The 13,168-nt window shown below is 45.8% G+C and overlaps 1 protein-coding gene across 5 annotated transcripts in view; it reads left to right on the top strand.

Annotated features, from left to right (window-relative positions):
• Specc1 (sperm antigen with calponin homology and coiled-coil domains 1) overlaps positions 1-13,168 on the top strand; it is a 263,508-nt gene that overhangs the window by 41,920 nt on the left and 208,420 nt on the right. For 2 of the 5 annotated variants that reach the window (XM_029483986.2, XM_029483992.2), the window contains exon 1: positions 11,032-11,100. The exons of 2 other annotated variants lie outside the window; for them this stretch is intronic. In XM_029483986.2, the coding sequence (XP_029339846.1) occupies positions 11,046-11,100 (55 nt within the window). In that variant the 5' untranslated portion in view covers positions 11,032-11,045. Of the gene's footprint in view, positions 1-10,054; positions 10,139-11,031; positions 11,101-13,168 lie in introns of those variants that run through there. One more of the 5 variants, XM_029483988.2, reaches the window with a different exon arrangement.

Here is a 13,168-nt window from a genome sequence, read left to right as displayed (position 1 = left end):
CCAGCTGAAACAACTAGGCTCATAGGACTGAGCAACTACTAGATCCTTGTGTTTCCAGCTGACCGTTGTTGGGGACTTGGACTCTAGACTAACTCATCATAATAAATTCCCTCAGTATAGAGAGACATTCCATATGTTCTGTGACTCTAGAGAGCCCTGACTAATACAGAGGTTTTTTCTATTACTGATCATACAATACTTTCTAGTATGTAAATCACTGATTTTGGTCTTATTTTTCTTTCATTTGTTCCACAAACCCTGAGTAGCTTGCCAGGTGCTGTGCACTGTGCAGCAGGAGTTTTGCCCTCGGGCTGACACAGTATGGCTTCTGTGCTCCCTTGATTATGTTTCTATCCTTCCTGTTTCTCATCCTGACTGTGTTCCAGACCCACAGACTATTTTCAGTCTGTGTCCTCATTTTGGATTTTGCTCTCCAGTGTGAAGACAGTAACAACTGTGGTATCCATCCTTTCCATGAGAGTTTAAAAGTTCTATTTTGTTTTATCTTCTTCAGTTTCAACACACAACAACACATTTTCTAAAATTCAAAAATACGGGCTGGGGATATGACTCCATGGTTAAGAGTGCTCTTTCAGAGGGTACAGGTTCAATCCCCAGAACCTACAGACTGTCTCACAACCATCCTTAGCTCCAGCTCCGGGGAATCCAGCAGCCTTTCTGGGCATGGTGCACAGGCAAAGTACCTGTGTGTGTGTGTGTGTGTGTGTGTGTGTGTATAAAATTAATATGAATACATCTTTAAAATAAGTAAATAGTAATTTTTTTAAAAATCAAATATAGAAACACTGCAATATAAAACATCTCCTTTACCACTTTCACTCTGCTGACCTGCAAGGGCAGAACAGCTCATCAAAGTGCATCTCTCTTCTCTCTCTCTCTCTCTCTCTCTCTCTCTCTCTCTCTCTCTCTCTCTGTGTGTGTGTGTGTGTGTGTGTGTGTGTGTGTATCTCGGCAGGATCTTACTTTGAATATCAAGTTGGACTGGAGTTCTGTACACAGCCAAAGATGGCTCAAACTCATAGGGATCCTCATGCCTCAGCCTCCTCAGCCTCACTCAGCCTCACTCAGCCTCACTCATCCTTCCTCAGCCTCCTTAGCCTCCTCAGCCTCACTCAGCCTCCTCAGCCTCACTCAGCCTCACTCAGCCTCCTAAGTATTAGGTTTATAGGTGTGCTTGGCTTATTTTCCATTTTGGTAAAAGTGATGTTTTTATTGGCTAACCATGGTTCTGTATGCTTGGTGGTCATTTGTGTGTGTGTGTGTGTGTGTGTGTGTGTGTGTGTGTGTATCCTTTGCATTTTTTCTGTTGGACTCTTTGTCTCTTCTTGAGATAATTTTGGTCATCTGTGTTTTCATAGAAAATGATCAGTTTTGCTTGGTTTAAAGCCCATGTATATAATTATGCCCTCTTGCTTCTTTCTAATTTTGTTTTTTTTTTCTTCCTTGATTAGATTTTCAAGAGGTAATCTCTTGTTAATCCTTTTGAAGCACCCTGTACTTCTGTTAATCTCCAAGGCTGATTTTAGAATCTCATTCTGTTTTCTTAAGTACTGCCAGCATCCAGAAAGTCTCCATTCCTTCTGTGGTTTCTGAAGTCCCTTTCTGCACAACTGTCACAGTCTGAGAGAGACAGTGTTAAGTCATCCCCTGTTCTCCTTCCACCCCTCCCACCCACCTCTACAAACACATCTGTAATCCCAGCACTCAAGAGGCTGAGAGAGGGGGTTCATAAGTGGGAGATAGCAAACCGACTGACTGACAAGCCGGGGCAGATCAGAATCAACCAAGACACTGACTGACAAGCCCGGGCAGATCAGAATCAACCAAGACACAAGGTATCAGGAGCCAGAGAAACTAAGTTGAAACTGTTGCCTTTACTGATGGCGAGGCTGGTTTTGAAAGTAGTGACAACAATCAGATGGACTTTCCTCTGAGATGAGATAAGAGGACCTTGAGGAAAGTTGGTCTTTCATTTCTGTTTGGGGGCCCAAATAAAAATAGATTAAACAAATAAAAATAAGTTGGTGATCCCAGGCTGGTGGGTGACAGTCAAGGACATGTTGGTGGAAGGACATGATCTTGGCGTGGGAGTTTTCAGAGAAGTAGGTATGTGGGACCAGCAAGAGAGGAAAAGAACCAGGAAAGAGGGAGGGGCCAGAGGTTTCAACTCCCTGTGAGCCAATGAGCCAGGCTCAGGGTGAATATGGTAATAGGCTTGGTAAGAAGAACAACAGGAGAGCATCATATATCCTGGATCTTATGGTCAGAAAGTGTGACGGATGGTCACATCCCCAAGTCAGACTGAGGCTGGGTCATTTTTAGTTTACATTCTCCCTAAATTAGTTCAGCATCTGTTTTAGAATCCAAAAAAGTAGCTGATCTCTTGTTCCTCGCTCATTAAACAAACTCTAATCTACGTAGCCTGGGATGGAAGCTCAGCGTAGCTGGCAGGTATGGAAGGCCAGGAGCGGAGGGAGGGTGGTCCTGCTGGGTGGGAGGACAGAGGAGGGTCTGTCGTTGGAGACAAACACACCTCACCCCATGCAACCTTTGAAGGTTGTGCTCCTGATCTCAGTGAGCGAGTTCACCTGGCGATACAGCACTGCTTTTATAAAAACGCAAACCTTGCAACACACCGTGACTTGTCAGTAGGCCTGCTTCTTGCTCCTAGTCATGTACTTACAGAGCGAGCTTTGCTGCATAATGAACCTTGTCTCCTGGCTCTTACGATGTCGGCCTCTCCAGCCATCCCTTGCCCAGTGTGGTGTCTCCCTCTGTAATTAGTTCTCTCTATGTCATTTTGTACCATGAAATGTGATGCTTTAGAGGGAAATTAAAGTGATCTGAGGAGATGCTTTGGTTCACAGAGAAGTCAAGGGACTCTGAGCAGGACCAAGTGTTTGTAGACAGACAGACCTTATGGATCTCACAAAGGACAGCATTGTATAACTGGATCTTGAAATGTCACCTACAGTGTTTTGTGTTAAAGGCTCCAAGACCAACAGATAGGAAAGGGGGACCCAGATGCAGGACCCATTGGAAAGTCTCCTAGTCATTGGGCATTGCCTTAGAGAAAGGCAATGGAGCCTCTGGCTCCTTCTCTTCCTCCACTGCGTCCTGGCTATGAGGGAGTAGTAGTACTCCACCATGCCTCACTGGCTGGTCACAGGCTGGGAAGCCATGGTCCCACTGAGTGTGGGCTGAGTCCTCCAAAGATAAACCTTTCTCTCCTTTAAGCTGATTATCCCAGGTATTTTGTTATGGTGAATGAATGTCATTCTACACTCTGACAATGTTCAGAGTTTGTTTAGTACATTAGTGTGATCATTGCTAACTGTGGCTCTCAACCTGTGGGTTGTGACCCCTTTCACAGGAGTCACACATCAGGTGTCCTGCACAGCAACTATTTACATTATGATTCCTAACAGTAGCAGAGAATTACTGTTACAAAGTAGCCATGAAATAATTTTATGGTTGGCGTCACCAAAACATGAAGAAGTGTCTCATGTGAAGAAAGTTGAGAACCACAATTTAACCCACCGTCTGTTAATAGACACTGGATCCATTTCTGGCTAGATGAAACCTAGGAAACTGAAGATTTTATCACCCTCCCCAACCCCAAGTGTGCCCTGCCATTCTGTACCATCAGATTCTTCTCAGTCCCTCTCTGCTGTCACACAGAAGTCCCCAGGACACTTCTTCTGAGTCTTTGTAAAATTAGTCCAACATCTGTTTGACACTCATGCAGAATCACTTTCATTCCCTGACTTCGTCCGAGTTATTTTTAGGGTTGATAAATTTATTTTCCAGCAGCAAAACAGAATATTTTTTAAGGTTTGGTTTGGGCGAGGATCTAGGAAATTCTTGTTCTTTGGAGACTGGGTAGGTTTCTCACTGAGACATGAACTTAGCCCGGGCAGCTGTTGCTGCAGCTGCAGGGCACTGGCCTGGGCTCGGCCTCCTGGGCGAACTCCAGCATTCATGCTTACAGATGCCTGAAGTGAAAACTTAAGGGTTCTTTGGAGAGTCAGTTGTGTTGGATGGTGTTTTGCTGGGGCAAACACACGAAGGAGCGTTTTCCTGAAGTGGACACAGGTGAAAAACTAAGGCAGACTTATGAAGGAATGTTTAGCTGAAGCAGACATAGGAGAGAGGATGTTCTGCTAAAGCAAGCACGTGAAAGGACACGTGATGAAGGATTCTTTGCTAACAACACACATGTATTGGTTTACCTTACATTTCGTAGTTGAGCTGCATTTGTCAGGACTCCATAGAGAGAAACCCACCAAAGTCTTCTGGTGGTGTGCTGCAGTTTCTTGCTGCTTCGGTGGACTCAGGCTGATTGGCAGAGTGATGTCAGCTGAGGCAGGACCCGTGGGGGACATACGATGTTTGGAGGGTATAAATAAAACAGTGACAGAGGTGGAGCTAGACTTGCTTATAGAGCTAGCTGTGCAACACTTGTGGGTCTGGAGTCTTTGCTGATCTTCGCTTCCCCGAGAGAGGCACTTCCCCTGGCATTCCTCCTGGTCCCTCCTGCTGACTAGAGCCAAGGCTGAGGCCCGGCTGTCTCTGCTAGGTAGTGCCACCACTGCTGATTCCTGTTTGCTATGCCGACTCTAGCAAACTGGACTGCTGGTGTATCCATGAAGTGTTGGCGAGTGAATTGAGCAGCTGCTGCTGACCTGTGAACTGAATTGCTGATTTCCAGACAACACAGATGGGAGTTTCTCCAAAAAAACCTTTCTAAACAGGTCACCCGCCCTCCCCCCCCCACTCTTTTCTTTCCCACTACCTCTGGTGGGTGGTGGGCTAAAAGGGAGGTGAAAGTGTTTAATAACCATCATTGAAAGTAAGATTTGAAAAATTAAAGTTACAGATGCCTCCAAGTGGTATGGTTGTCAGTCTCCTCAGAAATCGACCACTGCTACAGTTAAGAAAGCCTTTCTTGAGCTTGCTTTCTGCAGTGTAAGAAGCTATGGGGTTATACAAACAGCATCTGATGCTGGCGGGGTACATGGGCAACATCATCTCAGTAGCACAGTTTTTACTGCTGTACAGTGCTAGTCCTCCCGAGCCCTTTCATCTTAGCAAGTGGCCAAAAGTCTAACTGTTGATAAAAGGAACAGATAAAAACATTACTATTCACTGTTGACCACCATATTATTACAAATGCAAATGGCCATGAATACTGCCTTTCTTGAGGAAGTCTTTGACAAAAGAAGCAATGTCTGCCATTTATAAATTTTCTTGTTCTAAAGTAGTCGTTGGGCATGCTGGTGCACACTTTAATCTCAGCACTCCGGAGGCAGAGGCAGGCGGATCTCTGTGAGTTTGAGGCCAGCCTGGTCCACAGAGTGAGTTCCAGGACAGCCAGGGCTACACAGAGAAACCCTGTCTCAAAATAAACCACACTGGGACATTTATGTTTTATAGATAAAAATTAAGTAAATAAACGTTACTCCACAAAATTGTCAAATATTTACTGTACTGTAGAAAAATTTAAAAAGCCTAAAGAAAGTCCTTCTGTCACTGCACTAGTCAGTAAGAGCCTTCTTTCTCTCTTTCTTTCTTCTTCCCTCCCTCCTTCTCCTGCCCCTTTTCTTTCTTGTTTATTTACTTTTGCTCTCTTCAGACCCACCAGAAGAGGGCATCAAATCCCATTACCATGAGCAACCATGTGGTTGCTGGGAATTGAACTCAGGACCTCTGGAAGAACAGTCAGTGCTCTTAACCACTGAGCCCTGTCTCCAGCCCCGTTTGTTTATTTTTTGAGATAGGATCTCTCTGTGTAGCCCTGGCTATCCTGGAATTCAATTTGTTCACCATGCTGGCCTGCCTTTGCCTCCCAAGTGCTGGGATTAAAACTGTGTGATACCACCGACCAGCTGAGAATTATTCTTAGTAAGTATAAATGTGGGCTCTTACCATTTATGATCTGCATTTTCCAAAAATATTACTCATTGCTCAATATCACAGATTATTTCCAATATTACTTTTAAAAAATTTATTTATTTATTATATGTAAGTACACTGTAGCTGTCTTCAGACACGCCAGAAGAGGGAGCCAGATCTCGTTAAGGGTGGTTGTGAGCCACCATGTGGTTGCTAGGATTTGAACTCAGGACCTTTGGAAGAGCAGTCGGTGCTCTTAACTGCTGAGCCATCTTACCAGCCCCAATATTATTTTTTAAATTAAGATAGAATTCACTTGCCAAGTAATTCAGACCTTAAAAATCTCCCGTTTTCTTTGTTAGAGGAAGATTCCTGAATGATGTCCCATGATGCAGTGGAGAGCAGGTCTGTTCAGGAGCTGCACACTGTCAACATAGGCTTTAGTGAAACTCTGCTGGTGATTGGACAGTTCCTATTCTGTGTTCTGTATGGCAATTTACCACTGCAACTGTAACTCCAGGACTGGGGGAATCTGTCGCCCTCTTCTGGTCTCTGTGGGTACTACACACATGATGAAGAGACAACACTTGTGACAAAACACCTATGCACATATTAAAGTAAAATACATATGTATTCTTAAAGTTGATTATTCAGAGTATAGCCGAGGATCCTGTCTTCAGGGACATCCAAAGCAATTGTCTGCAACCCTTATGTGCCTGCTAAGCTCTCTGCACAGCTGCATTGCTGTGTGAGCTGCCTCTCCATCCATGGAAGGTGGTCAGACACCAAGGAGGACTGAACTCCTGACCCAGGTTTAGACCTACCCTTGACTTCCACCCGAGAGCTGATAACTGGATTTTTTTTCCAATAAAAAACCCATAACTGGATTTTTTTTGAAACAAGATCTCTTTGTGTAGCCCTGGCTCTCCAGGTATTTAATACATAGACCAGGCTGGCCTGGACCTCATATAGATCCTCCTGTCTCCTAACACATAGGATGCCTGTCCTTAAACCTTACCTTTTCAAGTTGAATTAAAAAAAAAAAAACATTTATTTTATGTGAGTATGTGTATGTGTGCCAGCACACACACACCTGAGAATAACCTTCGGGAATTGGTTCTCCCCTTCCACCAGGAGGCTCTGGGAAACTCAGGCTGTCAGGCAAGCCTGTGTGACCCTGGATGCTGAACCCATCTTGCTGGCCCATCCTGTCAGGATTTTCAGTGGCACTTTGCAGTTAGCAGTGATCACATCTTATTTATTTGTAAGCACTTTAGTGTTTTTAATGTACATATGTGAATTACAAGCCCGAGCCACCACACCTGGCGTTTGTACGGTGGCTCAGGGGATCAGACAGACTCGGGTGCTTTCCCGGCAAGCACTTTAGCACAGATCTGTCACTGAAATGAATTGTTTCCTGGGCGTATCAGGAGTTCCCACCGCAGTGGTGTAGACACACAGCTGATGCTGTGCCTCACTCTTGTTTGCTGTGATCTCACTGGGGCCTTTGGGCTGTAGGTGTCCCCATTTATCTCATGTCCATAGATGGTGTATGGGGCCCTCTCTTTTCTTCCCCTGCCTGCATTCCCGACTAAAACCTTGAGTGCATTGTTGACATAGAGAGGACAGAGAAATCTGGTCTTGTTTCTGGTCTCGAGAGAAGGGTTTCCGATGTTGGTCGTGGGCGTTTTGTAGTTACCCTTTGCCATGTGGAGGAAATTTCCTTTTATTCCTAGTGGTTGGATTTTATTTTATTTTTTTAATCATAAAAATTTGGGTTTCTTAAAAGTGTTTTTTCAATATTTGTTGAAATGGTTGTGTGGGTTTTCTCTTTTAGTCTTTTAGTTTGAACTATGTTGTCACTGTTAATCAGAATTATGTCTGATTCTCATTTGTGACAATCGGTCTAAAATTCCTGCTATGAATCTCCTTTGGTCACGGCATAGCATCATTTGTATACACTGCAAGATTTCATTTGCTCTTGGTCTGTTTGGGCGTCTGTCTTGCTGTTTGGATTGCTTTTAGGCACTAAGGATTGGACTCAGAGCCTTGTGAATGCCAGGGAAATTCTCTACCACCGAGCTGTGTCCCCAGCCACTGGTATTTAGATCTTAAATCATCCTCAAAAGCCTCGTCTTCAGCACAGAAGGGTTGAAAGATGGGGCCTTCGGGAGTCCACTGGGCTGTGGATGCCCTGACCTTGTGGGTGGATTAATTGATTTGTGCATCTGTAACTGAAGAGGCTCCGGTGGTGGGAGATGCAGGAAGTGGAGCCTGATTGGGAAAATTAGGTCATTACCAGCACACTCTTTTCTTTTTTAAAAAAGTTACTTATTATTATTGTGATTATGATGATGGTGTGTGTGCAAGTGTGTGTGTGCTGATGAGGGTGGGGTGGAAATCAGAAGACAACGTAGCTTTGGTTCTTCCCTTTCCTGTTTGTGTGTGCGCTGGGGATCCGACTCAGGTGCCTGTCAGCGTGGACAGCAAGCACCTTTACCTCTTAGCCATCTCACTGCCTCTGGGATCTTGCTCTTGGAGGCTGCATTTTGACCCCAGCCCTTATGGTCCTCTGGTTTTCCTAGCTGCCATGAGGAGAGCCACTTGGCTCTGCCATGCGCTGTCTGCTATAGCGTAGGGCCAGAAACAATGACCTGAAGCAGCTGTGGACTGAATCTGAAGCTCTGAGCTAATGAAACCTTTCCCGTCCGTTTGACTTTGTGAGGGATTTTGTCATGATGGAAATCTGACTTAACACGTTCAGAGCAGGTAAAGACCATAGTTGTTCACATACCTTTGTATACCTAGTCATTGTTTTTGTCACGACTGTGATAAAATGCCCAATAGAGGGGGCATAACGCAGGAAGGGCTTGATTTCGCTCATCATTTGGGAGGGTCTCAGTTCCTCAGACATGGATACAGTAGGAGCTCATAGCTGCTCCTCCATATGGTAAGGAGCAGGTGTGTTGGAAAAAGCTCCAGCTGGAACCAGAATCCAGTATAACTTTCCAGGACCCACCTCCAGTGACTCCAGCCAGCTTCCATGCCCTAAAGGTTTCCCAACATCCCAAAACATCACCCCCAGCCAGGGATCATGTAGTCAGACACAGAGCTTGTGCAGGAGACCTCACGCTGAGGCGATTCCAGCGTTCCCTTATGGTTACTGAGTAGCCGGCATTGCACCAAGGGACTAGTGAACCAATGGCTGTGCGTGCATGTCTGTTTGTCTGTTTGTCCCATCTTTTATTTATGGTAGAGTCTGCCTCATTTTCCCAGGCTGTTTTCTTGGTGTTAACCATCACAGAATTTCCTGCACATTTGCTCCAAAGTGTTGCTGCCCAAAAAGGGCAGCAGCAGCAGGCACAGGAATTGCTGAGTTTATTTAGAGGCACGGGGCCACAAGCCAGATATAATGAGGGAGGAGCTGTCATTTGGGAGCTTTCTGAATTAAAAATTAGCTATCATTTGGGAGCTTTGTGAATTAAAAATTAAGTATGAGCTGGGTGGTGGTGGCGCGCACCTTTAATCCCAGCACTTGGGAGGCAGAGGCAGGTGGATTTCTGAGTTCAAGGCCAGCCTGGACTACAAAGTGAGTTCCAGGACTGCCAGGGCTATACAGAGAAACCTTGTCTCGAAAAACCAAAAAAAAAAAAATTAAGTATGGACCTATTTATTTAGGATTAAAAAAGAAATTACAATATTCCTGAAGGTGCTGTGGTTAACAGACTACTGCCTGCTTTGAAGAGCTTCCTGGTTCTTGACTTCCTGTCAACCCAGAGCTCCACAGACAGCAGCACTCACGAGGGCCCCAAGCTCGAAGCTCGAGGGCAGACCGCCTCTTTCTTTTGGTTCGCTATCTCAGGGTAATTTGTCCTTGCTCTTGTGGGTTGAGGAAGTTCCCTTTTATTCCTAGCCAGCCGACATCTTTACATTTTTAATTTTGGAGAAGTCTAAATTAAATACTTGGCACCCAGTGAGAGAGAAATTTGATTTTGCACCATGTGTATATGTGAACTTGTAAGTGGGGGGGGGGCAGGCGGGAGGGGAGAGGGAGAGGGAGAGGCACGGGGAGCAGAGCCCGCCTGCTTCCTGATCAGGCCTTGCCCAAGCGCTGGCTGAGTGTGGTTTTCCTCTCAGACAGCAACTGGCTCAGAATAGAGCAGTGGCTTTACTGACTGAGGCCGGCAGCTCCCGGGAGGGAAGAGGAGCCAAGGGCTTTGCAGTAAGTATGAAGCTGGTTCTTATTTAAGACTGGGGTGAATGATTTTAGGGGATGGCTCTGACTGGAAGAGAGGTCTTGCTGCACCCGTAGACCTGAAGGTGCTCACCCAGCAGCCGTGCCGTCTTCAGTTGTGTGGGGACTGCGGAAGCCTATACTGCTTGCCTGCTTTGGGGGCTGACCGTGCATTTGGTCCTCATATACTAACTTGGGAGGAAAACAGTCTTCTTGTGAGTCATTTTCCCCCATCGTGCAAAGTCAGAATGATTCATGCCCAAGTTACTGTATAAACTTCTGCCAAGAAGCCTTCTCCCCGGGTGCTAGTCACTAGAAATGCAGAGCCCGGTCCTTGTAAGTAAGGTGACTAGACCGGCTTGGTGCATTTTTTTGGATAAGGGTAGAAGTCTAAAGTCCTGCTGAGAAAAGCTTCCAGTTAGATGAGTTCTTGGTATGTGGAAGGTTCTGGAGTTATGAGCGTGTAGAGTTTGACCTGGCATCTAGCAAAGGAATGGATTCTGTCCCAGTGCTGCACATCTGGACCAGACTTTATTTCTGGGGTCTGGAATTAGATACTAAAGAAACCCCAGATGGCAGAATTTCAAAGTGATAACAGGACAGCGATTGTGGCTTTTCTAGGAAGCTATGTGTTCATGTTTTTTTTTCTGTGACCGTCTTCCCCGACTCTGCAGAAGGCTGTCAATTCTTTGCTGTATCTTCCGAAGGCTTCTGGATTTCTATTCTTAGTTTCCACTCTGTTTTCTGGGAATGGAGCTTGGGCTTTGATTTCCTCTTCCGGTCCATTGGAACTTTTATATTGGAATGATTTAGCTCAGTAATGCGGAGAGCTCATGGCTGTAAGTGGTGAGATGCACCTTCCCTTTCAGAACGCAAAGTCACCCTTGCGTTCCGGATGTGTTTGTGCGGCCTCTGCAGGAGTTCTCATCCAGGTGGCTCCTTTCATCCCAGTAAGTTCCAAAGTTCCATTCTCTACACTCCCGGTGATTTAGGGGTCTTTTTTAAAGAGTAACTGGTTCTGCTTCCTGGGACCTTCCCCTTGCCAAGTGAGTTACTGTCACGAGACATCTGGACAGGGACTCCTGAAGGCAGAGGGGAATGCAGAATGAGCTCTTGGCCTTCAGGTAAAACTCTGGAGTTGGAGATAAACTCTTGCACCCTTGGAAGCTCTCCTCTTTTAAAGACTCATCTCCGTTTTATTTTTCAAATGTTAAATGACAAAGGTAATATTTTAGAGCTCTCACCGTGGAACAGGCAGAGCTGCCTTGTGTGTGTGTGTGTGTGTGTGTGTGTGTGCGTGTGTGCTTTGTAAGCAGGACTCCAGCCATTCATTGCCTGCAATAGGCCCTGGGGCAGCTAGCTCCGTGGCCCTGACTTCACGAGTGAGGTGGGCACAGCTAAGTAAGGCAGCGGGCAGAAGGAGATGGTGCAGGCAGAATGGGATGGCTTGTCTTGACTTCCTGGTCCAGGGCTGTGCTATTTGGCTGTTGCTTCCCCTCCCCCACTCTTTAAAAAAGTATTTTTGCGTTTTCAAGACAAAATTTCTCTGTGTAGCCTTGGCTGTCCTGGAACTCCCCCTGTAAATGAGGTTAAATTTTTTAAACAAAACAAACAAACAAAAACAAAACCCAGGTATAGTGACTCATGCCTTTGATCCTAGAACCTCAGAATGCAGAGGCAGGTAGATTCCTGTGATTTTGGGGCTACATGTGAGACTCTGTCTCAATAATCAATCAACTAAATAAATAAATCATTGAAAAAAGCCCTAAAAATTAGGTTTCTTTGTTTCTCCTCTCTCTTCTCCCTCCCACCCTCCCTCCTTCCTCCCACCCCGCCCCCACCTTTCCATTTTCCCTCCCTCCCCCTCTCCCTTCTTTTCTTGCTTCCTTCCGTTTCTTGCATTATAACTAATACTTCAGTAACTTCCTTTGGTCAGAGGATGTTTCCCATATTTATGGGTTATATCTGTAAATTTGCCAGTGTGGGATCACTGGGTCAAAGGGCACACATGCTTTGTGTGTGTCACAGGTCCTGAACCCAGAGCCTAGCATGAAGCTTTTGCTATACCCCTAAGTTTGCTGTACCCCTGAGCTGCTCCAGGCCCGGTGGGAGCTTTTTAATGGTGCTTCTGGCTTGCTATCTACCCGCTGGGTGAGAGCTTTCTATTTTAGTTCCATCTGTTTGTCCCAATGGACATGACAAGGAGTGAGTCAGAACATCTTCATTTTCACAAGACGATGTTAAAGGTCTTGCCCCCATCCTGTTGCTGCTGGCTTTCATGGGGGTTTTAGTGGAATACATGAAATGGTTAATCTTGAATGCCAACTTGATTTGACCTGGGATGCTGAAGAGGTTCCTAAAGTGCACGGTGGCCGTTCTGTGAGGGTGTTTCCACAGATGACCAGATAACATTTCAGACGGAAGCAATGTTGACTCCACTGATAGATTCAGACTTGGGAGACTTTGATTTGTGGGAAGGTGGGAAGTGGGTCTGGGTTGGGGAAGGCAGCCCTGAGGTGTGCCTTGCTCTGGCTCCTTCCTGTCACCCTTGCTCTGGTTCCTTCGTGAGAGGAGCAGCACACCCCACCCCCAAATCTAGTCAAAGACTGAATCTGTCAAAGAAAAAGAGACCCCTGCTGCCTTAGGCTGTTTCTGTCAGGCATTTGGTCCCAGCTTGGTGTCTGTCGTGATGTCATAATGTCACGATGATGTTGCAGGCTGCTTTGCCAGCTCAAAGTTAACCTTCCAAAGGTTTTTCATGGATCTGGAAAGGTGCCAAGTGGTGAGGAGCACTTCACAGGTCCCCCTCCTGCGGGTTTCCATTCAGCCCCCAGCACGCGCTCCAGGGAGCTCACAGGAGGTTCCGGGGTATCTGCCACCTTCTTCTGACCTCTGCAGGTACCAGTATTTACCTGCCCTCCACATAATTAAAGTAACGCAAATCTTAAGATTTGAATTTGGTAGATGCTGGCTTAACCACATACAAGACCCTGGTTTTAATAAGTAAAACTCCCAAAA

The sequence above is a fragment of the Mus caroli genome, unplaced genomic scaffold (genome assembly GCF_978045245.1).
Source record: "Mus caroli unplaced genomic scaffold, Mus_caroli_1 scaffold_13, whole genome shotgun sequence".
NCBI lineage: Eukaryota > Metazoa > Chordata > Mammalia > Rodentia > Muridae > Mus > Mus caroli.
Note: the sequence above shows the minus strand (reverse complement) of the source record. Positions and strands in the feature narration are given on the sequence as shown.